This window comes from Urocampus carinirostris, chromosome 3 (genome assembly GCF_059441175.1).
Source record: "Urocampus carinirostris isolate Australia breed hairy pipefish chromosome 3, RoL_Ucar_1.0, whole genome shotgun sequence".
In the NCBI taxonomy this organism is placed as follows: Eukaryota; Metazoa; Chordata; class Actinopteri; order Syngnathiformes; family Syngnathidae; genus Urocampus; species Urocampus carinirostris.
In genome coordinates, this window is record NC_142351.1 from 60,876,454 (window position 1) to 60,903,329 (window position 26,876).

Here is a 26,876-nt window from a genome sequence, read left to right on the forward strand (position 1 = left end):
TAATGCCAGGTCAGAGGCCCGAAACTCACTGAAGACAGGTCCGCGGCCCTCTTTTGGGTCCAGACCCACCAGTTGAGAAGCCCTGGTAAGATTATTACAGACATCTGTAACTGCAAGCTTGATTTATTTTAATTAAAAATAGGTGACTTAGTTTCCAAAATACCGCTGCAAATATTTTAAATACCAACTGTGTATAAGATTACAAATCTACGATTGTAAGAGCTACAGCTGCTAGGGAATGAATGCAGGACTTGTCCGAAATTCAGGGCTCAAGGACCTATAGCTCGCGAGCCATATATGGCTCTTTTCATGAGTACATCTGGCTCAGAGACAGAATTAAGACCATGCAAATTTTTTCATGTCATTTCGTTTGTAGCATGATCGGAGCTTATTGTGGTGTACGCCAAGCCAAAACAACACTGAAATTCCTGATGCTACAGTCCAGTATATATCGGTCACATTTTTAACTACAGTTTACAGTCAAGGTGTCACACCAAACAACCCCCGTTTTGGCTGTACATCGCTAAGGAATCCTTCATATGGAATTTCATCAAATAAATCTATGTTCACTGTTGAAACACTTAATGAAAACCCACAGAACAAACTGTAAACACCCATACCCATAAATGCCAACAAAGTGCTCGGAGACATTTGATTGGGTGAGCGGTAGGGGTGGACAAAGCTTTGCACAGAGAGCAAGCACTCCCTTCTCTTTCTCGCCGAGCCTTGTCTGCGCTAAAGGTTGATACATTGGTATCCTCGTTTGCAGAACTTTGTGAATTTTTTGCAAAAAGATTTTGCTCGCACCTTAAAACCATTACCTATGACGGATGAATGAAGGTTACAAATGAGCCTCAACACTTTAAATAACTGTGGTAAGAAGACGAGTTTGGAGTCGTATATTTATATGAGACACAGGCTCTGGTATTATTGTTATTTCATATATTTTATCAAATCATCAAACGACACACAGTGAAAAATATGAATTGAAGAATAAGCTTTTGTCTGGAGAGCGGCTTTCGCGGTTTTATTGAATTTTGTCTTAAAATGTATCGCGTGGCTCTCTCAAAAAGATTAGAATGTTTTGCCTTTTATTGCCCTTTGAGTCAAATAGGTTACCAACCCCTGCCGTAATCTTTATGCCCGTGTTTTTTAACCACTGTGGTGTGGCACACTGCCAAGATATAGTCAGGTGTACCGTGGGAAGTTATCCAATTTGTGTGCCTGTGCGGTCTAGCGCCCGGCAGAGTAATCATGCGGTACTCTTCGAGCAGCAGCATCCACTTAATTGCCTTGTGCTCTGAGACAGGCGAATTAGAGACGTATTGATGCAGCGACAGGTCAATAGCAGGATGACGGTAAAAGTGATTGATACGTTTTTGAAAAGAGAAAATGGACCCAGGGCAAAACCGGGACCAAGAAGAAAGCTTTAGTGTGAGTGGAACTCAAAAGAAAGCAAAGACGTCCAGCAAAGTTTCTGGTGGGAGGCATTACAACAAAAGCTATTTTTCATTTGGATTTACTTTTAGTAGTGATGCAAGAGCACCGACTCTCTTGTAGTTGCCAAAAAGCTTTATTGTTTGTGTTTATTTTATTCCTATTCAGGACATGATAATATAACGCCATTTTTCATTTGCAAAAAACACTTACAGAGTTAATATACGCTTTTTTCAAATTTTCTGTTAGTGGTGTCCCGCGGGATTATTTTCAATGAAAGAAATGTGCCTTAGCCATGGTCTAGACAGCTTTTTTGGGGTTGCTCAAGCACATCCAAATTCAACCAAAGCACCCCCAAACTTTATTGGATTTTTAAAACTTTAAAACTTATCCTTACTAAAGCAGCACGGCGTGCAGTGGTTAGCGCGTGTGCGGCACAGTTCTGAAGTCATGAGATCAAACCTTCCTGTGTGGAGTTTGCATGTTCTCCCCGTGCTTGCGTGGGTTTCCTTCGGGCACTCAGTTTTCCTCACACATTCCAAGACATGCATGTCAGGTTAATTAGCCGGTCCAAATTGTCCATAGGTGTGAATGAGCGAGTGAGTTGTCTGTCTCTGTGTGCCCTGCGATTGGCTGGCAACCAGTTCAGGGTGTCTGATGCCCATTGCCTGAAGATAGCTGGGATGGGCTCCAGCACCCCCGCCACCCTATTGAGGATGAGCGGTGCAGATAATGAATGAATGAATGAATGAATATCCTTAATAAAGGATAGGATGTGGGATGAAAAGCACTAGAACAACGCAGCCTCGGAAATATTCCACTGCCTTGAAATCGTTTTGTCTATTTGATTCCTAACACTGCTATATGATTGTATGTACTCTGTAAGAAATAAATGAGTAAAAACTGGGCATGGCGTAGTAATAGAGTTTCTGCTCACCACAAATTCTAATGAAGTTCACAAATAGGAAGTGACACTCAGCATTGAATGATCCTATATCACTTTAAGTCAAATGAAAATAAAATAATCATGATCATGGTCAGCACGGCGGCGCAGTGGTTAGCGCGTGTGCGGCACAGTTTTGAGATTGTGAGGTCAAACCCCCTGTGTGGAGTTTGCATGTTCTCCCTGTGCTTGCGTGGGTTTCCTCCAGGCACTCCGGTTTCCTCCCACACCAAAAAAAAACATGCTTGTCAGGTTAATTGGCCGGTCCAAATTGTCCCTTGGTGTGAATGAGCAGTCGAATTGTCTCTTCCTGGGCAACTAATTCAGGGTGTCCCCTGCCCACTGCCCGAAGATAGCTGGGACCCTACTGAGGATAAGCGGATAATGGATGGATGGATAATCATAACAAGCCAGAAACTCTGGGTGCTCAGCACCGCCCAAAACTCTGAACCTAAAATCGCCACTGGCCTTCGCTCAAAAAAGGTTGAAAAATACTGCTATACGCAAGTACAATGATTTGGAAGTGCAATTCACTTTCTGCTTGATAGAGGACGCTGTTAAGCTTTGTCGTTTGGGCGCGCATTAACTGGGTGGGAGGGCGGACACATCGCGCCGAGCACACTGACTCCGTGAGCGCACTCCTCGACAATCGACACTTGGCTCGACCTCGCAGGGACACTCCGGGGCTATCGCCCGGCACAACGAGCGAGGTAAGCGCCTAGGGTTGCGACGGCCCTCCGCCTAGGATAGGGGGACGGGTAGTTCCAAGCTAGAGCGAGTCTCATTCTGGTACGAGAACGCGCTTGGGTAGTGTTTGTAACATTCATGTGGCCGATGTCTTCTTGCTAAAATGAGCTTGTCGGAAGGCGATGACGTCAAGATGACTCCTTCACCGAGTCGGCGTTTTCCCAGCAATGGCGCCTGCACTATGCATTTGCATCCACGCGAGAAGCTTCCATAATTCGTTCTTGCAGCGTAATGGCTAACATGGACTTGCTAGCTGTCCGACCAGCGTTCTTTGAATAGTTAAGACAGCTTTATTAAACGTGTGTTTTTAAAAAAGCCAGCATGTCATAATATCTTCTCGTGGCTGCAGCTGCCATTCAGAAGCGTGTTTATGGTTGCAGAAGATGAAGGAAGATGCTACCCGATGCAGCGGCCAGTTGGTGGTTCCCTGCCGGGTGAATTGGAGAAGATGTGAGCAAATGGGGCCGTCTTGCATGCCGCACCCTATGGACACACTGATTTATTTTAAATGTGATGAAATGGGAGACTAGTAAACTGGGCTGGTCAATGACCCCTCTGTGTTAGTTGTCTGTTATTTACAATGTGCAATAGAAGCAATGTATACATGGCATCTCTGTATTTTTGTACTTTTAAAAATTATTTTACGTGAAGTTTTCTTTTTTAACTACTGCAAATGTCAGTAATTGGATAGTAGGTTTTGAGTAAACAGCATTGTCTGTCGGGAAAAAGTTACTCATGACCCTTATGATTACACTTGGTACATGAAATTGTTGGTTTTAATGTAATACAGTTGGGAGCACTGCCTAATTTAAGCCAATTTCTTTAGGTTCGTTCTGTATCACAGACTGATATGTATTATAATCATTGTGGTTCGTTTATCTATTTATTTCACTTGCTACAATCACTTCTGGCCTCCAGCATGACTGTGACCTTGTAGACATTGCAAAGTAAAAAACAAGCTATGTACATGAAATTCCATTTACCTTTTGTGTGTTACATTGCGGTACTCTAATCATTTCAAACTGGATTGTTTTACTTGAACTGAAGGGAAGCTTCAAGTTGATATGTTGAGTCATTGTTTCAAAGTCAGGAGACCCTCCGGATATTGTTGGAATATAAATGTCATTTGAGGTTAAAAATAAAGGCACTGTTGTCCATATCAATATTTATTTCCCACCCATTATTACTTAACAGTTGGTTTGTTGGATCTCTTACCCACTAGGGTGGTAAGGGCACCATTTCCTGTGGTGTGTCTTGGGCAAGTACAGCCTGATGGCACCCACCCCTCTCCAGGGCATTCTTAATAGTATTGTGTATTTATCTAACTAACATGATAGTAGATCTACTGTATCTCAGCAACCTCAATTTTTCATCATTGTCAATGAGTTTTTTGCTTTTCTCTTTACTAGGGTGGCGTAATGAGAGTGAAGGAGCAAAGTAGGGCACAGTAGCAGGCTGGGAAAGGAGCAGGAAACAAGCCGATCATGCTTGAGGCCGAAGCAGATGCGGACGTGGCAGGCACGGCTCTGGCAGCGGATAATGATCCCGGTACAGGGAGCGAGGACCTGAAGTCTGAGGTGGTGCGCCTGACTCTCGAGCTCCAAGAGGCAACCGAGGAGAAGCTACAGGCTGCTCGCTATGGCCTGGTGGTGCTGGAGGAAAGTTCTGCTCTCAAGATAAAAAATCAACAACTGGAGGAAGAGCATGAAGCCCTCAAAGTGGAACTGCAGCAGCTCAAAGAGGTTTGAGTGCCCGAGGCCTCTTGCTATATTTTCAAATCCCCAAAACTTGATTTGTTTTCAAACACCATTATTCAATATAATGCTTGCTTTATCTAATAACTAGATAAATGTTTGACCCAGCATGAGTTGTATAAATCCCATTATGACTGCAAAGGTCTACAGCACATGTCAAACTCATGTCCTGCGGGCCAAATGTGGCCAGCGAGAGCTTCAAATGTTGAACATCTAAACACTAAAGTCAAAAGAGTGCTTTGACCTTTTACTTTTTTCCCATTGCCAACTCCTCCGCGCCACTTCACGCCAGGACATACATATTAATGAGTGAATCTGAGTCTTAAATGCTTCTGAAAATGTCCAAGAAGATTTTGTTATACCGTGATCCCTCTACATATGACCTTTATTCGTTCCCAAATCGTGGTAGTATCTAGAAATGCCCATATTTTGAGTAAACTTTTCTGATACAAAGTAACCAATTTGTTCGCAGCCTCCCAAATACTTCCAAGTTAACCCTAAACAGCTATAAAACACATCATCATTCATTATATTACTAACACATTCAAAGTTAAACATAAAATTAGATTCACAAGATGAAAGTAAAACGACTATATGCCCAATATGTCGTAGTATTGACTGAAAAGTAGAAGTTCTCGTAACTTGGAATTTCCCTCACATGTCGACCAAAATTTTTCTCATATCTCAAATTTCTCATAGCATGTATGCAAAAGAGGTATCACTCTATTTAATTTATAACGTATGTTGCATAGTGGCTTATTTTTTAATGTAACCAATGTTTGTGACTTTAATATTTATTTAATTCAGCGTTACATTACACGAAGTAATAGTTACTTTTTACATACTAATTACATTAATTTACATTTATAAGTTATATCCCTTTGAGGATGGCCATTACGCTGATGTGGCCCTTGGTGAAAATTGGTTTGACATCTCTAGTCTACAGTATATTTAGTGCTGAAATATTATTTATATATAATTTAACATGATCTTACCCTAGTCTATGGGCTCGTGTAAGGCTTAATATACTAGCAAAAGTTTATATGTAGTCAATTAGCATTTTGTTATAACAATATTTCTTGTTCAGTCGAGCACGCTAAAGAATTTAGTTCATGCTCATAGTTCTTTTCTGCCTCAGGAACTGATACACATATTGTGTTTCATTACTTAAAACAAATTAGCATAGTGAAATTGATACACCATTTGATGTAATGTGTCGTCATCAAACACCTGGTGGTATTAAGAGATAGTCCTCAGGGTATCTGCACATTCTTAAAAAGCATTTTGATAACCCATTGAAGGGCTTAATTACAGTATTAAAGCACCTTAATTATTGGTTCCCAAAAAATCTCATTAAACAAAGGGAAATTCCTAAATTGAAATCCTTGAAATTGCTTGAGTTTTATTGTAATTCATAGAATAATGTTTGTATTTTAAAGCCCAAACTCAAGGATTGGGTATAGTAGTATATTTTGGACCATAGAGGGCATCCAAAATAAATAAATGAATTAAAACTGGATATTTATTGATAGGTCTGATGCCACTGAACTTTTTGAGTAGTCATGTTTTTTTTTTAAATATATAATATATGCATACAACCTTTATATAGGCCTCCAACAAATTTGAAAAGGCATCAATATTGTGAAATAATATCAAGGCTTCCAGATAACGGTCGTGAAACCCCTTCGTCTCTAGGATGAGGTCATGGCTTTGGAGAAAACTTCTTTCACAAAAATAAAGACAGCCTTCAATTTAAGTTCCATTTGTCTATTATTAAAATCAACTTTATTTGATTTTATTAGTAAAATCAAAAAGGTTCACTGGAGCCCATGACAGCTGCCTCATACCAGTAGTAGTTTACAACCTCAACTGTTGCAAGCTAATTTCAGATCTTACATTTTGACTTACTTGGTTTAATTGAGTCTTTCAAAATGCATCTAAAAATGGTTATTGTATTTTTAAAGGCATTTGCAGATTCTGTCTGTAGCCAAAAGCGTGCAGTCGCTGACGGAGAATGTCGAGAGGAGAACCTTCTTCAGGAAAATGCATCTAAGGAGGCAGCCATGGCAACCCGTTTGGAAGAGGTCCAGGGAGAACTCAAGCAAGCACGACTCGCTTTTGGCAATGCCCATGCGGAGATCGACAGACTCGGGGTGGTCTCCACTCAGCTAAAGAAGGTATGGTTTAAAAAAAGGAGATCATACACTTATTGTCCTCCTTTGTTGTTCTTGGAAGTGTTTTGAGCGTAGCTATTGTGGCACAGGACTGTGAGGGTTTGGAGGAAGAGAAAGGACACCTGAGGGATGAGATGAAGGAATTTAAAGTGCGTGAGATGCGTCAGTTGCAGGACAACAGTGAGCTGGAGGAAGAGAACACTTCTCTCCAAAAGCAAGTTTCCGTGCTTAAGGAAAACCAGGTAAGTTAACACTGAAAAATAATTATGAATTATGAAATCAAATTCAAACTATTTGTCATTGTAAAAATATTCTTGTAAAAATGATTTGAATAATGTACTGAAACCCTTTTATAAGTCCTCATAATTCTCCATGATGATGCATGCAACAAGCTTCTAAGATGTTTACGTACTCCCAGGTTAGTTTACTGTAAAGAATTACACAGATGGTTAATTATTTTGACAGAAACCCCATCAGTACGAATGATAAGTTACCAAATTTATTTAAAATCTTATTAAGGTGTTATTGGAAAATTAACATAGAATTTACATACCTTCACATAACAAATACATAATTCAAAAACGCTGAAGTAACACAAACAGACAGACAATACAGCGAGGACTATGTTTTTATTTAAAAAAAATTTTTAATCCGATTATATTAAACTTGTATTTGCTGCAACGCGTTGTTTGTCAACACAACCTCACAACCAGGTCAAGTCTTGCGTTATGGATACCAGGCAGACCAGTTATTGGTGGCAAATTACTTCGAGACAATAACTAGAGGACTGCATAATTAATACAGTGCCAAGTCTGTTCAGCAGCAACTACGATGTAATTGTTGTATTCAAAATTACTTAAAAAGAAAACTCAACTAAACCGGTAAGGCTGTAACATGACTCTGTGTCAAAAATCGCGGCTTCGTACCCAGCCTTCATCTGTTTTAAGGATATTTAATACTTTTTGGTATGCTGAAAAAACGCCTTGTAGTAGTGATGCAACAGTTAATGTAGGCCATGTTCATATTTTTTGATCAACGTTTTTTTTCTGACTTAGAGACATTATTTCACTTAAGATAGTACAAATATTTTAGAAGTCAGAGCAACTATTGATTTGTTTATTCCAGGGTTTGTCGAGGTTTTTGAAATCCTTGAAGTTGCTTGAGTTCTATTGTTGTGATTTCAAGAATTGAAAACTGCTTGAATTTTGGGTGAAGAGCTTGTAAATGCTTGAAAGTGTTACCATGTTTCTGCTTAAAATAACGCTGCCACTGCTCACTGGTGGTTTTGCTTTGCCATTGCATTTCTTTACTTGTGATTAACTTCAGTTGGCATTAGTTTGTATGGCATTGTACTATAATGTGTCATCTCCCCCTATGGGTGGCGCTCAAAACGAAATGTCCATGCTACATATAAACAATACACTATGAAATATGTATTTGTGCGAGGATAACATATCTGTTACAGGCATTGCAAAAAAAATAATCTAGCGTTTTCTAGTGGTGAATTGTATAGGGAAGCACTTCCTGCAACTGAAAACGTAAGCTGAAAATGTAAGCTACATTTTTACCAAACACCTCTATGGTGAGAGATTTGTCCCAAAACAAATATATTCACGATTGATTCACATGTCTTTATCAATGCACACGTTAGACTAAAAATCAGATATATTTGTGTCTTTGGAAAATACACGATTCATACCCTATTATTCATTTCAATGGTACTAGAGAAATTGGAAAATTGGCTTGAAAGTCCTTAAAAAGTGCTTGAATTTGGCCATGAAAAAGGGTGTACTAACACTGTTAATCAAATGAGACTTTTTCAAGTATTTGTCTTTATTTGGAAAACAATGATCAATATTTCTGTTTTTTCTTTGTCGGAAATATTTTATTTTTTGTGACTCATGGGCTGCAAGTTCAAAAATACTGAAAGATGCACATCATTGATTTTTGAAATAATTGTTAACTGTAACCCTACCGTTTTGATTTGAGGTGGAGTTTGAATCGTTGAAGTTGGAGCTGAACCAAAAAAATGAGGAGCAAGAGGAGCTGCGGGCACAAATGGAGGAGGCCGCGAGGCTCCGGGCGATTGCAGAGCACCAGCTGGATGAGGTCCTGGAGTCCTTGAAGGAGGAGCGCGAGCAGAAAAATAGTCTTCGCCGAGAACTCTCTGCCTTGACCCTGAACCCATTTGATTCCGTGGGCAACCTGGAGCTACACTTAGACCATCTGGACAACAGCCAGGAGGAAGGCCGGACAGGAGAGGCAGTCGTTCAAGGGAACAACCAGGATGGCAGCGTTAACAACACTGAAAATTCAGCTCATAAAAGTAATGGCGTCACGCAACGTTACTCTACTCCACGCAATACTGACATATTTCTGCGTGCTCCAGCTTCTGGTCTTGTTTCTGATCTCCTGAGTGAGCTTCACTTTTCAGACAGCCAGAAACTTAAACAGCAGCTACTTCAGGTAAGAAATATTTACATAAATATGCTAGGCAAAAAATATTTTTTGTAAAATGAGGAAGCATTTTAGTTTTTAGGTAGACACCTAGTTTTGTTTTTTGTCATCTTCATTATTCATATTCATATTTATTCGTGTACACGCCTATACCTTGTTTTTTTTTATTTTGTACTCAAAGTTTGCGTGTGCATTATACACAAGGTTTTACGGTAGTATATTACCTTATTTGTGCAACGATTGAACCCTCGAAAGCTATTGCTGACCACAATCTCCAAACATGGGACGCAACGGGAATCGAAGCCTAGTTGTTGCAGTACGTGCACTAAATCCTCACTGCTAGACAACCAGTGATGTAGATGACATTGGTGTTAAGGCATTAAATGTTATCTCGTTATCACACTATTTTTTTCATGGAACAGAAACGAATGGAGAAAACAAAGTCGTCCTCAAAGATACAAATAAATACAAACAAGCACAAGGGAAACAACTCATGGTGTTAACTCATGTTGGATTGTGTTAATAGTTTATGTTTTCAATAAAAATTGGTAATCAAAGTTGCACATATTCAGCAACAATGCATAGTTTGAGCTGAGAAAAAATAAAACAAGTTTTGTACAGATTTTCAATCAGAAATTAGAAGGGTGCTTGAATACATGAGTACATATTATACATGAATAATTGTGTTTGTTTTTTTTTTTTAATGCCAAAATGTAACAAAAGATTGCTTTTTATTTCCATCTATATAGCAACAACTGTACTCCGATATTTTCAACTTCTAACTCCTCGCACATTGCCCTGTCAACGTTAGTTTTCTATCCAGGTCTTTAAGCACTTTAGAAGTGTTGTGACAAACTTTGTGAAATGTATTTATTATTGAATCTAATCTGACCTAAATTAAAAGTAGAGACTTCATTAAGAACCAAGCAGTCACTGCATTTCAGTGAAAGACGCTTAAGCGCATAAGCGGCAGTGAGCAGGTTTGTTCACTGATAATTCTCTAGAATATTGATTTAAACAGCGTGCTGGATTTGGTCAACCGCCAAGGTTTGTTTTGCTGTCATTAAAAAAGAAAAGGAATACGATTCTTTTTTCTCTATTTCCAGTTAAAGCAGCTACAAATATTCAGCATTATCTTGTACTGTCTTTTTTTGTTGGACACTTGTGTCAGTCAACTTTTTATTCTTACAATGTGATAATATGCAAAAAAAACAATTTGCCTGTTTATATTGTTCATTATGTCATCAATATTTAAAGGAGAAGGTTGTACTCAATCAAATGTTATCATATCAAAGGATCTGTATGGTAGCGACACCCGGATGACTGCCAGCATACTGTAATGTTTTGTTGTTGTGTATATTGTCAATATGGAGAATAAGCAGTTTCGAAAATGGATGGATCATCTGAAACTGAAGTTTTATTTTTAGAAATGTAAAAGGCAGTCTTTCTGAACATTCACATTAGAGTGACACTATTGTATTTCCTGTTTTAGACCATATCCGCTACACATTACGGTAAAGTAGCACAAGAGACACTGTTTGGAAATGTCATTTGACACCATATACAGTACATTGTAGTAGTGTCTATCTCGGCTGACAATTACTATATTTGACGTAATTCAAATTTATTTAACCAAATAAAATGAGAGGAAAAATACCTTACACTATCTTGAGTTGGCATGCATTTTGGCTTGACGTATATCTATCATTAATGAAGCACTCAAATTGGGGGAGGGTCAACAAACTGCAAAACTAGCAGATGTTAGAATGAAGAGGAGACAAATGAGGTCAGCCACATAAAAAATGCATGCAAGTGTAAAGGTGGTTGGGGTAATGTCGATGTGTGTAACATCCCATCATCATCTTTTGTTCTGTTGAAAATGATTAGGGAACAATTCTGGTTTCTGATCTGAACTGATCATTTAAATCAATTGCTAAGTATACAACCTTCTTTATTTTTTTGAGCTCCATAAACAATGTTATTTAATGTCTTGCACAAAATTGAAAGTACAAACCTGAAGTATTTACAAATGATTAGGCGACAATGTTTAAGTCAACCCAAAAATTCCTTCAGAATATAGTTTAATATCCACAGTAGCCGTTCTGCTAGCCGGTGGCAATTCTCGTGCCCGGATACAGTCTTTCCAATTTTCCTATTCCCAAAACTTATTTTAAATGTCCTATTTAATTTGCTTGCAGCATAACAGCTAAATTCTAAGGTCATGTTTGTTATGAGCTCTTGGTTCCACTACTTGTCCCCGATTATATCCAGTTTGTCAAATACCTTACAAATACTTTGGAGTGTGCTCATTAAATTAGTTGAAATTAGCTAGATCCGTACAAATTCATGATGTCAAAATGAATAAGATGAAGGTAATAAATAAGTATGCATATATAACTTGCCTATGAACCTGCCCATTTTGTGTTGGTGTATGCAGAGTGAAAGAGAGAAGTCAAGTCTCATCAGTAAGGTGGAAGAATTACAGATGCAGCTGGTAATGTCCAAGCAGGCACTAAGTCAGCATGAAGACAAAGTTGGATCTCTCACCCAGCAGCTGGAGGCTGTGCAAAGCAGCCAACACCAAAATCATGAGGCAAACGAGGAGGAGCCAAAGAACGCTCTAGACGTCGTCTTTGACTACGAGGTGGACACCAAGAGCAAAGAAGTGCTGGAAGCTCGTATGCGCTCAGCCAGCGAGGAGCTTCTCAAGCTGCGGGATGAACTCTCTCAGGCGGGCAGTCGCTATAACGCCCTGGAGCAACGATACAAGCAGGAGAAGGACCGGTGGCGATCAGAGGCCCAGGAACTAGCCGACAAGATTCGGCAGTGTATAAAGTCCAGCAGACAGGACCAGGAACGAATCAGCGAATTGGAGGTGGAGATTGGAGCCACACGTAAAGTGGCAAGCGATTCCGAAGGTCATCTGAGCGTGGCTCAGGAAGAGCTGCTCGCTTTTTCTGAGGAGCTGTCTAACCTCTATCACCACATCTGCGTGTGCAATAATCTGACGCCCAAACGGGTCACACTGGACTATTATCGCGGCGGCTCGGGTGCAAGAAGGTCACTCAACATTTCCACCCCGCCAATTTCCCGGAAGAAGCCCCGAGCTACTGAAGCCTTCATTTCCAAAGCTACGGCTTTGCAATTCATGGGGGAGGTGGACAGTTCAGGGTCTTCTGCGGAATCCCCAAGCTGCCCCGGTTCCCCTAATTTGGATTTTAGGGACCCCACCAATGTCAGCAACTTGGTTGCGGTTATCAGATGTCAGGTCAAGCATCTCCGGGTAAGCTAGCCCTTGTCACAACAGAGGTTTATAGAGACGGGTAATGTTTACTGTGTAACAATAATTAGAAATATGTTCAGGCCCGGTCTCTTTCGACATTTTTTTTTTTTTAAATCTTACTTTCTATTCGATGTTAGTGTTCAATACATTGGCTAGGGTACACAATACAAGAAGAATTACAACTTTGATCCATTAGTGTATCTAACATAGTTGGTCTTAAATTTTCAAGCTTATTTTAAATTGTCTTAATTGAACTATTAATGAATATCAACAAATCTGAAAAATGCAAATATTGTGTTCCAATGTTCCAAAAATATCAAATCTGTCTATTATTGTTTAGATTAGTGATTCAACGATGTAAAAATATTGCTTTCAAAAAACAAAGCATTACTAAAAAGAAACAATATAAAAAATACACCAAAAAATGTTTAGGATTCATTTTTTATTAAAGGTAATGTTTTTGTAGTCTCATCGATTTGACACCGAGCTAAACTACCAATTAAGAAATTGGGAAAGCTAAACTTGTGTTGCGCGTATGCTTGTTGACATATTCTCTCGTCCTTTGTTTTGCCGCCCGGCAAAGCACTGCCCACCAGATACGTCACAATGTGTAAGAACTAATAAAAGGGTCTATAAATACTAATAGAATCAGTAAGTATTGATTCTATAAGTTAACCAGTTAACCTCCCAAGCAGGGAGGCAACGGGTACCAATGTTTAAGTCTTAGGTATGACTCGGCCGAGGCTTGAACCACAACCTCCCAGTCTCGGGGCGGGCGCCATACCCCCAAGGCCACCGAGCTGGTATATATATATATATATATATATATATATATAAATACTTTGAGAAACTTATGCCATTGCCTTGGTAATTATTCAACATGGATGGAAATGGATTGGAATATGAACTCGTACTGTTAGTTATTGTGTGAAATTACTGATGACAACCAGATCAAAGAAGAGGAGGTGACACGGAAAGCCGGAAGTAGTATTTTCCAGAGAAAGTATTTGTATTATAGTAGTATTTCACTATGTTTTTCAACTAAAAGCTCAGATAAACTATAAATGTCTAGGTAGGACACTTCTTAATGAACCACTTACAGCCGTTTCGAGCCTTGTATTAAGATTCCAAAAACAGTACCTTTTTTTTTTCAACAAAAACAGTTTAAAAAACACAGTTGTGGTATAGGGCTGAATGGCTTGGATCATTTTTCTTCCAAAGTAAGAGCAGGTCTTTGCTAATATTTTTTCTTACATGCAAGACTGCTAAAACCTCTAAATATTTGCTATTGACACTCTTTTACGTCAATATCAATTCAAATGATAACATAATTAAATCATATTGAATTGTGAACTCCTTAACCATAACTCTCCAGCATTACTACACAGAGTATTTCTAGTGGTCTCGTATTGCTTTGTTCACACTGGCGTGTTGAAATGCATGCTCGGCTTTTGTTGTGAGCGAAAGTGGTCTCGCTAATGCTCGGCTCAGACTGTTAAAGGGAGCTGAGTAGCTCGAGTCCCCGCAAATCCAATATTTGTTGACACGTGGCTCTGTGTGGGTTTGAATGGAATGGATTACTCGGTTTAATCGTTTATGCGCTTAAGACTGGATATTGAACGATGCTGCAGAAAACATTTAGGAACACAATTCCACAGAATTAAACATAAGCCTTTTAGTTTGTGGTTCCATAACTTTGATAAATCAAATAAAAATTGATGGGTTCGGTAGGAGTGCTGTTTAAGACTGCTCAAAAATGCCCTCTAATCACAATCATTGATGTGACCCTGGCCTTCTTCCTAAAGGTGGCAGTGGACCTTTGCCGTCAGCGGGGTGCTATGCCTTACTCAGGCCTGAGTGCCAGCGTGGAGATGGAGAGGGATGCTGAAAGCTTGCTGGAGGAAGTACTGAAACTCAAGTCTCTTCTTAGCACCAAGAGAGAACAGATAGCTACTCTCAGGACTGTGCTAAAGGCCAACAAACAGGTGAATAATCTCTAATGATTAGCCAGAGTTCATATGCCCATCAAAGTCCAAAACAATTTGATAATTGATCAAATTTATATTCATGCTAGTAAATAGACGCTTGACCAGGAGGGGAGAACCCTAATCTAAGACGGCCTTTTTGTCTGTTTTTGGTGTCTTCCTCCCCTGGCAAAAGTGAAACAATGATCAACTTGCCAGCAAGCTTTGTAGAAGCCAGATAATGATCCTGTCAATTGCATCAGCTGTGTTGATGAAGAAGTTATGGAAAAGTGTCGGAACAGTGGCATTTTGAATGGGCAGTTACTGGGAAACCCTAAAGTAATAGCGAGGACAGCACACATGAAAAACTGAGGACCACATGACAAAAATAGAATACTACAAGGGCCCCAGTGATTCTTTTTAAAACTATATTTCCCAGTACACAAAAATCCACACATTTTGCTTTGTTTGAACACAGAAACCTTAAAGGGCAATATTTAGTGTTATCTAGTGGTACGAAAAAACTTCATTCAGTAAAATAAACAAATAATTGATTTGAATACTAGGGGGACATGCATGAACTACCATCTACCATACCAATGTTAATTTTTATTTAAAAAAAAAAAATAGTATTTTAAATAGTGGAATCGTACCTAAGTACGCCTTCATATATACCACACTGCATCTAGTGGTCAAATATTACACACTGGGGGTCTACTATCTTTTTTTCTAGGTTACGTTAATCTAGAATTCTGCAAAAGTTCTAGGTTCTTTCTAATTTATTTTGTATTTATTCTAAATAAAAGAAAGGACCGTAGCACATTTTTAGGTGCAAATTAAATTTTGAATATATGCTGTAGGACACAAACCAAAGTTCGAACCAAAATTGATTTCATTTTCACAACACCAAAAGCATGTTGTTGTAATATTACCTATAATAGCTCAATGTACGGTTTACTCCGTTACTTTTCGCATGAAATACTTTTCTGCAGAATGTATCTAAATAACTTCGACTGGTCGTTTATTATCACTTAAATATTGCTTGTAAAAGGTTATATTTATTTTTTTTGGGTGAGGCCTTTGCCAAGTTCCCGAGTCCATCTGTAACTACCACAGTGCTAAACACTACAATACTAACGTGACTGTCTTGGGTTGTATTTTTAGACTGCTGAGTTAGCTTTGTCTAATTTAAAAAGCAAATATGAGACTGAGAAGAGCATGGTGTCTGAAACCATGATGAACCTACGCAATGAGCTCAAGGCACTGAAAGAGGATGCCGCCACCTTTTCTTCTCTCCGAGTCATGTTTGCCAGTCGGTAAGAATCTTTTTTTTTTTTTTTTTTGTCATTTATTTACTTTTAGGCTTGAATAATAAAAGTAAATTATTTCACTTGTATTTATTTGCCTTGTTATAATGCTGTTTTTGCTGAAGAGTTTTTTCCCTCACTTGTGTAATAAGCTTACAATACTTATTACGTTCGTGTGTGGTCAAGCTGCAAGTTCACGTGAAGATTACAAAGCACATGTTGTGCTGTGTGCAGCTTTGTACCGCTGAGCCAGGTCACCTTAGCAAAGACTGGCTCATGTGACGGGCACAGTGTTGATACCACAATAAGGGTACAACATTTAAGACTTGAATTAACACCAACGTTTTGGTAAAAGCTAAATATAGTAATTTTCAAATCATCTAATAATTTTTTGTTCGGCCCTATTTGTGTGTCTCAGTAAAGTTTTTGCTTAATTTCCCTGGATTTTTGTATGCGTGTGACTCGGATTACACTTTAAATGGAATATTTCAGCACAGTCTCGGGATACATAAAAAAAATAGCAGTTATTTTTGGCGCCCTCTTGTGAATGAGTAGCCTCATTGCTATTACTTAGTTAAACCTGAACTGTATTAGGTACCTTAAGCACTACGATCAATAGTAAATACACGTTTATCATCTATCAAGCATATAGCGAATCTGTTTCTAAATCTGTGTCTAGTAAACACAAGCCTCCATTAAGTGGTAGAGATTGAAATAAGAACATGCTTAAAAATGTTGTTGGAAACCACTATTGATCAGTATGAGCACATAATCTGCATACTAATTGACGCATAAAACCATGACTTGTTCTTTTGTAATTAACACTAAAACATTTTTAAAAATAGGTATTTTATTTAATTACAATAGGTATTTTATTTAATTACACTGTATTTCTCTCCAAAAACATGCCTTTCAGGTTAATTGGCTGGTCCAAATTGTCCCCTAGGTGTGAATGAATGAGCAAATTGTCTGTCCCTGTGTGCCCTGCAACTGGCTGGCAACCAGTTTCTATCATACTTTTACTTGCATTAAAAAGTCAAAGATTTTTTTATTAAAATTACAACACGTAATTAAAAGTAAATTGGGTAAATGTTATCTAAGTAATGTTTGTGCGTATGTGAAATTTTTAGTCTGACACTCAGTGATGAACAAATTCATCTGAGTTTGAAAAGGATGGTAAACCTCTGATTTAAACTGATTTCTAACTGCAAGATTCATGGCTTATTTCAAAAGCTATAGCATGCAGTGCATGCCTTACAGTCTTGTGCTTAAAACTTTAACAGTTGAACTACTTTTTGCCAGTTGTGCATGTTGCATCTTTTCATGGTGTGCGCATCTCTCAGGTGTGACCAGTACGTCACGCAGCTGGATGAAATGCAAAGGCAGTTAGCGGCTGCCGAGGACGAGAAAAAGACCCTGAACTCCCTGCTGCGCATGGCCATCCAGCAGAAACTGGCCCTCACTCAGCGCTTGGAGGATCTGGAGACGCCGCTGTCTCCTCACAGCTTGAACAGCAGCCCTCGGCGATCTAGAGCCAAAGAGCTGGCCAACAAATCAGGACGAGCACCGCGCAGCCCCAGGAACAGTCCGGCACGCGCAACTGTCAGGAGCAGCCCCCGCGCTAGTCCAGTTCTGGGGAGCAGCGTTCCTGCCTTGGCTACACACCATCTGCGAGCGCTCACGCGTAGCCTCCACACCAGCCCTGTAAGGACCACGCTCGATACTCGCAGCCAGAAAGGCAAAGCACCTCCGCCGCGAGACGCCACCTTCATTCGCAGTCAGAGCGTCAGCGATGTTTGTGCGTCGGAGCTAAGTTACACTTCCTGCCTCACGAGCAAGAGCTCTGTCAGCTCTGAGAGCAGCGAGTCTGCCATTCAAAGCAACTCCAAAAATAGATCGTGGGGTCGTAGAGCGTCTGCGCCAGCTCGCCAGGACACATTCGTCGCAACTCGTGTCGTCTCCGCGTCCTCCTCCAGGCCCCGCCCATTGTTGTTTGCTGTCGAGAATCTTACTCCGACTAAACCTTTCCAAACTAATCCTAACACGCTCGAAGCATGGAGTGAGGCTAGCGAAAAGCCCGGTTTTGATCGTTCCGTACGTAGAAAGCAACCGTCGACGAACAGGTCAAAATCTGTGCACCAGCCAGGAGCGTCTCAGTCAGACTTCCTCTTGGCTCATTTAAACGCTAAATATCCTGAAACGCACACAAACGCACAGGTACGTGCTGACGATGCAATCGGCAGGAGTAGGATTTCTGCTGTCCGTGGCGATTCCAGGCGCTCGTCAGACTTGCGAGCAAATGCCAGCCGGTGCTCGGGTGGCAAAAATGAAGCGCCGCTCCGCGAAAGGGCGCACAGCTCGCAGTCGCGGTCAGTTCGCAGGCGCTGACTTAAGTGAGTTCCGTATTTTCCGGACTAAAAGTCCGTTTTTTTTTTTTAATATAGTTTGGCCAGAGGTGCAACTATTGTCCGGTGAGACTTATCTGTGAAATAATTGTCACATTATTACCGGGTATGTCTTTATGAAAACCACCGAACAAAATTCGCCCTAAAAACAAAATCATATTCTGCAGATTACAAGCTTAAAATAGTGTAAAGCAGAAAGCAGAGGTGACGATAATTTTGACATAAGCGACGTAGAACCGGAAGACCATAGCGGCGGATTGTTTACCGTGACAGTGACACAGAGAATGAAAATGTCATTGGATTTAGCTATTTGGAGTAAAAATCGAAGTTGAGTAAGCATGTTATTTCTGCTAGTTATCTGAATAACTCTTAATGACGTCATTACTGAAATTAACAGGCATGTCAATCAAGTAACATTAGTATACCGAACAAACTTATGCAGCCCATTGTTCCATTATTTTAAGTTGTTTTTTAAGATGACGTGTACGTTTATAGTTTTGGGTTTTATCAAATGAATTGCCCCAAAAATGCGACTTATACTGCAGTGCGACATATATATTTTGGATTTTTTGGGCTGGTGCGACTTTTACTCCGGAGATAGAAATAATCTTTGTCGATCTGTAAGGGCTGTTACAATAGGGCAAGACAGTTGATGGACCCAATACACAAAGAATTTATCTTGTGTATTGCCACATAGCACATTTGCCTAACACTTAAAATGTCCCTGGTTTGAGACCGGGTGGAAACATTTGTTGGACTGGGTGCCACCAGGCTGTACTTGCCCAGGACACACCACAGGAAATGGTACTCTAAGACCGAGGTGGTCAAGGTATCCCTGAACCGTAGACGAGATTGCCATTTAAGATTTTTGGCTGTAACAAATATTTATAAATACCGTATTTTCGGGACTATAAGTCTCTCAGGAGTATAAGTTCCACCAGCCAAAAAATGCTTAAAATAATTAGTAGCACTCCGAGCATGAGTCGCATTTTGGGAGTAAATTTATTTGATAAAATCCAACACGAAAAACAAATGTCAACTTGAAAGGGAATATAAATATTAGAGAACACTGTATATTAATGATACTTGTACATGCATATCTTAGACGTAACATATTTAGAGGTATTGAGGTAACTCTAGCATAAAAAAAACGTGGTTACCAAGATATCATCTTCACTCCAAATGACTAAATCCAATCAAATCTGTGTCACTTTGACTGGTAAACAATTCCTACAAATCAGGACGATAAGCTGCTTCCTTTTTCCGGTTCGAAAAATGTCCCTCCCATTGCAGGGCAAGGTTGAAATGATCAACACAGGCCTAGTACGCCCGCTTGCGGTTTAGTGTAAAAATAACACGTGAAGTGATGTACAGTAACGGTAATAAAAATTGTATGACAGAATAATGTGTTAATAATTTGCTGGATAAGAAATGTATTTAATTACCTATTTTGTCTGATGAAGCCGTTTAAGATTTTACTACAAAAAAATATCAAGTGAATCGTGTAATGTAAAAATCTCACCTTTAGTTTGAATTATTTTCTTATTTCCCCCATAATAGTTTAAACACAGTAAAAAAAACTCCACTAAATGACAATTTTTATTATATTTATCGAAAACAAGATAAAAAATATTGTAAAACTTTTAAAAGTGGTCAAAAATTAAGAAAAATCTCAAATTTCAGCTAAATTACAAAACAAAATTAATAATCTTAAACGTCCTAAGCCACGTGAACACAAATAATAACAAAAGCTTTTTACTGTCAATTTAGGCAACATATTTTTAGGTTTTGAAAAACATGAATTATTTTTAACATCTTCGACAGACTGTGTGCCTTGAACTTTTTTAATAAAAAATCTGTGCCCCGGCTGAAAAAGGTTAAAAAACATTGGTATAGATAATTTTACGCTAGTTTATTTTGGCCAATTTTTCAACTCTGCGACTCATCGCGAATGTGCAATCGATCCACTCAATTAGTTTGCACACCTCCTGAAAACATAATAGGCTTTTGAAAATATTTATTTTTTGTTGTACTCATAAAGGCATTTTTCCCCGTTAATTTGCTTTTTCTGGGCAACAGTTTCCAAAAATAATTTACAATTATGTTTTTCCATTTAGGTCAAAAGTTTGATTCCGGTTGACGAATACCAATGTCCACGGCTGTGAAGGACAAAATCATAACTATATTTGAGTACAACACAATATTATAAAAAGAAATAATAAATAAATAAAATGTTGGCCGTCGAAAGTGCAGCTAGATAAAAACACATCTACTCCATCTGTTCATCTCGGTTCATCGGATGAGTATTTTATCATAAGCAGGGTTGAAACGGGTGCTTGAAATCTGGGAAAATGCTTGAATTTTAATGTTGTGTTTTTAAGGTCAGGAAAATGATTGAAATTTGGGTGAAGTGCTTGAAAATGCTCAACATTCTTGCCATGTTTCTTGGCTGTCTGACTTGACCGATCACTTATTAAACGAAGAAAAATAGAAATAATAAGATAATAAAATTGGAACAACACGGAAGCTTCGCTTGCAAGGCGTTGTCATGTGAAGCGTCATTGCCCCCTACAGGTGAATAAGGACAGGGGCATATAAGTGTGCAAAAAGATACACTTCTTCACTATGGGGGAGAGGAAGCGCTTTCCAGTCATATGAAAGCTATCTCACGTAGATGATTAGCTTAACTCTGATTTAATTTAATTTTATTAACGGTTTGCTAGATGCTACACCTAAACGGCGCACTGTAAAACGTGTATTACTGGAAGGATTATGTAACAAATATGGACATTCTTTAAGGGCCATGAAAAAAATGAGGTAGCGGTTCCCAGTGGTAAATTGTAATGGAAAAAACAATGTAATTAAAAATGCAAGCTAGATATTACCATCATTTTTACCTGACACCTATATGGGGAGAGATTTGTCTCAAAAATATTTACACATTTATTGTTAAGATGCACAAATGTAGTTGCAATTTACTCAAGATCTAAAGATACTACTTCTTGATAAATGCACTCGCAAGATTAAAAAAATCGCAAATGTAAATTGCCGATATAGTTGTGGACCTGCAAAAACTTGATTCACACCGGAGTTTCTCTTTTGATGTTCCTGGGAAAAATGGAGAATTGGCATTAAGAGTGCCTATTTGTCCGTGAAATAGGGTATATGAACCCTGTACAAGGCATATACCTAACCTTCTTTTTTGTGTTTGTGTGTTTTGTTTGTTTGTTCTGTGTTTCATCTTGTCTCTAGCGCTGAAACACTCCATTACTCCAAACCCTGTCTTCGTATCCAGGACCCGTCTTCATGTTGATTCCCTGGTTCCTTCTTCCCTTCCTGCCTCAAGACATCCTGTTCATCCCCGATGTGCTGCTGCATTCCCCACCAAGATTTGAAAGTATAACACAACGCTCATCCCACTCTTGCATGCAGCCTGTGGAAGAATGACGAGAAATGTGTGCTGCTTTTTATTATGTGAAGTCATAGGCTGTGTCTTGTTCTTTGTGGTCTCAACTTCAATGCGGTCTTTTTTGTTGAGGCTGTATTGGGATTTACCTTTTGGCAATATTTCTTCCATTAATCTGTGTTTACTGTCCTTTCATTTAAGCCAAAATCTCCAGACTTATGTCTGCAACCTTGCCTTTAGCTCATCCATCGTGACCCGTCCGCCCAAAGTTCACGTATGTTACACAACAATGGCGCCTTACTTACATTGTTGCTATCCTTTCTACAAGTCATGAGTTTGCTGGTATTTGTCTTAACGCTCCTTCACAATCATGTGTTAGGTCACGAGATGCGAGAGTAGCCAAGGCACCAAACTTATTACCAAACTAGTCTGCACTGAGACCATGTCTAGTGTGCTGCGAGAAATTGACTATCTTTGCAAGAAAGCATGCCATTGTTTAATTTCATACAGTCATCAGCCAAGTAGCTGTAACATTCATACATATCAGTAGGTGGGAGGAGATTGCTATTTTTTTCCATTCATTTTTTATATTAATATGCTCTTGGGGTAGTAATGGGAAACATATTTTGTAACTTGTTGTATTCGGACTAAAAATTATAAGTTCAAACTTAAGTAGAAACGAAAAATAAACCTAGAAGAAATCAATGAATGAACTTGCAAGGAGAACAGGGAGAGAAACCTTCAAATAGGGAAGTCCAACCTTTTCAGAAGCCTTCCACGGAGACCATTTCTTAAATAAGTTTTCACGGAAAAATACAAATTCATAAAATAATGTAGAAATCTTCAATGTGATTTCGCTCATTTAATTTTATCCTTATTTAATACAAGAAAAAAAGGTAGATAGTAGGAAAAAATACTCTGGCTGATAAGTTTTGTTCATTTTAAGTATTATTTTTGTTTTGTTTTTTGTAAAAACAAAAATTGTAACGTGTCAGCAAAATTATACATAAAATGAATGCTAACTTGTATTACCTCATGAGCAGCCACAGTGACCACAAAAGATAAAATAACTATACCAGGGGTGGCGAACAAATTTAACACAAAGAGCCGAAGTTTTTAACTGAGAGTTAAAGAGCCACACCACGCACTGACCGGTATTAGACGTAACCTACGCAGATGATTGGCAGTCAGTTATGTGTCCGGAGCAGCATAAAAACAACAAATCTGCTAAATTAATTTCGAAATATTATTTATTATCTGTTATCAACTCTGATGGCTTCAAGTGTGTTTTAAGAAGGGGAAAAAAAAACTAAATATTAAACGAGGCAAAGAGCCACACTCTATAGAAAATATGATGAGGCAAAGAGCCGCATGTGCTCTAGAGCCGCGTGTTTGCCACCCCAAACCTATACTGTCAATTTAACCAATACGATAATTTAATTAAAAAGAACAACAACATAAAAGTAGTGCCGGCGATTATTTTTTTAAATATTTTCTAAGGACGTGTCCCTTGAGATTTTTTAATGAGAAAAAGTGCCTTGGCTCTAAAAAGTTTGGGAAAAACTGATGCAGGATAAGGAAAATCTGCTTTAGGGAGGATTCTTGTGAAGAGCTGCCTGCCCAGGTTTCTTCTTTTTTTTACTAGGGTCCATCAACAAAATGTTAGTCATCTGTATGCCTATATTTTACTGCTTTCCTACATCTGCCATATCCTCCCTCCGTGCATTCAAAGTAAATTTGATGCCACGCAACCTAAAAAAAGTAATTTTAGGAAGGTATTTTTAAGGCTATGTCTGCATTCGACTTTTTAGGCTTAAATTAACTAGACATTTCAATCTTTCCATTTGACTAATCCGCTTGCTAACCTATGGCATGAGATATTTTCCCTCAAAATAATTTTATTAATACAATATTGCAAGGGTGTTGGCTTGGTCGTGGCATTGTTTGAGACAGCACATTTTTTAAGTAAGCACATAATAATCAGGATTTGTATGCATTTAGTCTTTCCTTGTCATGAATGGCAGCTGGCATTAGTTTGTTTGCCATTGTCCTATGGAGCGTCATCGCCCTCTATTGAACGGGTTCATGCTACACCTAAACAGGGCACTATGAAACGTGTTTTAGTGCAAGGATTAAGTGTCAATATTGAACATTCATTAAGGACCATACAAAAAAATAAGGTAGCGGTTCCCATTGGTAAATCGTAATAAGAAGAACTTGGTGCAACTGAAAATGTAAGTTACATATTGCTGTCATTTTACCCAACACCTATATGGGGAAAGATTTCTCAAATATTTACAAACGTAATCAGATCCACAAATACGTATATATTTGTGATTTACTCAAGAGCTAAGAATCAGATGTTTTGATAAATACACATGCAGATATATTTGTGGATGTGCAAAATACGATAGTCACGCCAGATTTCTTCTTTTAATACTACCGGAGCAATTGAAAATTAGGCTTAAACGTATTTAAAAAGTACTTGAATTCGGCCATGAAAACCGTTATACGTACCCTGAATATTGGTGGGGGCAAAACAATGACTCCTAAATATTGGTGGGGACACGTTCCCTCGGTCCAAGCCAAAACTACACCCTTCCAATAACAGCATTTTAAAAACAACCGTTGATGTTCAGAAGGTGCTGTAAAAGTAAAGCAAAAAGGTCTAACTAAACAACAGACTTAAGTAATTGAAAAATGGAGTACGTCAAAAATAATTTGATTAATGTAAGAGCATGAGTAATGTGAATAAGTAGATTACATACGTGTCGATAATTGCAGTGGAGCAAGATAATCACACAAACAATGATGAGTTAAGGAGTAGAGCTAGTTTTTTTTTTTTTTTTTAAACTGTTTTAAACATGGATTGAGAGCAAGATGTCTTAATCTTTAGTGGATTTTTTTCCAAAAGGGAGGTACCAGCAGCAAAGTGCACAGTGTGTAGGTATGTTTTGTCTAATACATCAATGCTCAGCTGTATGACTTTTATAGTAAGTACAAGAAGAAAAACAGATATTTGTTGGCTGACTGTCGGTTCTCGGCATGCAGCATAACTCGAGCAAGCACTGTAAATTGTGTACATGTTGACATGTCGCAAACACTCACCTGACACTTTTGAAATGACCCCAAACTAAAAATCAGTGGAATTGAGCAGAGTCCAACCTCTGTTAATGTGTCTTCAAATGTTTTTTTTGTGCCTTTTTTGTTTTGATTGTCTTTTATTTGAAATGTTTGTTTTTTTCTCTTGTCAGCGTGTTACTTGAGCAAACGTGTTGTATTTTCGCCTGTGAAATATACAACTCTTTTTCTACTTCAGGTTTAAAATAATTGCAATGAGTGTTGGCGTGCAAATAATTTTTACCTTCAGGATCCACCTCAGCGAACTACTGTAATGCTATCATTGCACCTGACCATAATTGTTTGGGAAGTAAGCTGTATTGTGATTTGGGAGATTAGCTACAGTAAACGCTGATAATAATTCTAAATTGTTACTCAAACACCAATGTAAACCTTCAATTGTAGCTCGGTTAACACCCACTTGCAGAGGTGATTATTAATTTGGTCCAGAGAAGCGGTTTTGCCAGAACCACCAATCGGGTTGTTGTTGCACTTCAATGTTAAGCATAGCACCTTTTAGTCAACCTTTCAAAACCTAAATTGGATTCCGCCCCAAGATGTCAAAACAGCACTGAAAAACGGTAAATTTGAATCTTTTCACTTATCACCACTTTGCTTTGGGTTGGTGTTTGCTGACGAGGCAATGACTGCTGAAATGAACGGTCTCTATTCATCCATTTTGAATCCATTGTGTTTGCACTGGATTAGGAAGGAAATACATGCGGAGCATTGTAGGTACAATGTAAGAAAATATTTTTTTCCGAGAGTGACGCGATTGTATCAGTTTGTGCAAAACGTAGCTAAAAGGTGAACATATTTGATAAGGAGGTCCTTAATTTAGGTAATTTATGAATTTTTACATCTATTTAATCAGTGTAATTTAATTCCAATTGTTTTAACTGCATGTGCTCGGCTCTCTGTATAAATTGTTCAGTTATGTCATGCACACACTCCTGCAGACGTTTTGATCTGTAAACTCTTTCCGTTCATTCTCCTGCAAACCACAATAAAGCAAATCGACACTGTTCAGAGACTGAAGGTGGTGAATATGCTAGATGTTTTTCATACCTATGGTAAAATCAACTAACGATAAAATTCTTTACCAATCCCAAAAGAAAAAGTCAAGTCATTTTTATTTGTATGGCCTTTAATCACAAAGAGTGTCAAAGGGCTTCACAGGTTATTACTCAGACTATTATTACACCATCCCCTGATCTGGAACCAACATGAGGGCAAGGAAAAACTCAAAAACCTCAACATGAGGAAAATGAAGAAACCTTGAGAAGGGACTGTACATGTGGCATCCCCCTTTCAGGATTACCAGACAGCAAAGGATGTTACAATCACAAATAATACAGAGATATTGTCCAAGAAAAGTATAGGTTATTCATATGCTATAGAGAAGAGGTGTGTTTTAAGCTTAGATTTAAACATTTCCACTGAGGTTGCAGAACAGATCTCAGAGGGAAGAGCATTCCACAGCACCGGAGCCCGGATGGAGAATGCTCTCGAACCAGCAGAACACTTCTTGGCTCTTGGGATCACCAGAAGACCGGCGCTCTCAGAACGAAGGCTTTGAACCGGAACATAGGGGGGAATCAGATATGAGGGAGCAAGTCCATGTATGATTTTGTATAATACTAAAAGATTCTTGAAATCACATCTTAGGCTAACAGGGAGCCAATGCAGGTTAGCCAAAATCGGCGTGATGTGATCAGACTTTTTTGTCCTAGTTAAAAGCCTCGCTGCAGCATTTTGTTTCAGCTGAAGACTCTTGATTCTGGACTTCGGGAGACCGGAGAGTAGTGCATTACAGTAATTGAGACGGGAGGTAGCAAACGTGTGAATTATAATTTCCACATCCGACTGAGACAGTATA

At 38.8% G+C, this 26,876-nt stretch overlaps 1 protein-coding gene across 2 annotated transcripts; it reads left to right on the forward strand.

Moving 5' to 3' along the window:
* The first annotated feature begins 2,941 nt into the window (after positions 1-2,941).
* LOC148370315 (protein bicaudal D homolog 2) lies at positions 2,942-26,022 on the forward strand. Of its 2 annotated transcripts, XM_088332806.1 has the most exons (11): positions 2,942-3,090; positions 4,537-4,869; positions 6,846-7,058; positions 7,145-7,297; positions 9,045-9,381; positions 9,445-9,521; positions 11,950-12,795; positions 14,601-14,780; positions 15,924-16,075; positions 17,410-17,770; positions 21,724-26,022. In XM_088332806.1, the coding sequence occupies exons 2-11, from the start codon at positions 4,612-4,614 to the stop codon at positions 21,727-21,729; spliced, it is 2,583 nt and encodes an 860-aa protein (XP_088188932.1). In that variant the 5' UTR covers positions 2,942-3,090; positions 4,537-4,611; the 3' UTR covers positions 21,730-26,022. The 2 variants fall into 2 exon arrangements, with proteins under 2 accessions (XP_088188932.1, XP_088188931.1); XM_088332805.1 differs by having other exon boundaries at positions 9,045-9,521.
* The last annotated feature ends 854 nt before the right edge of the window (positions 26,023-26,876 follow it).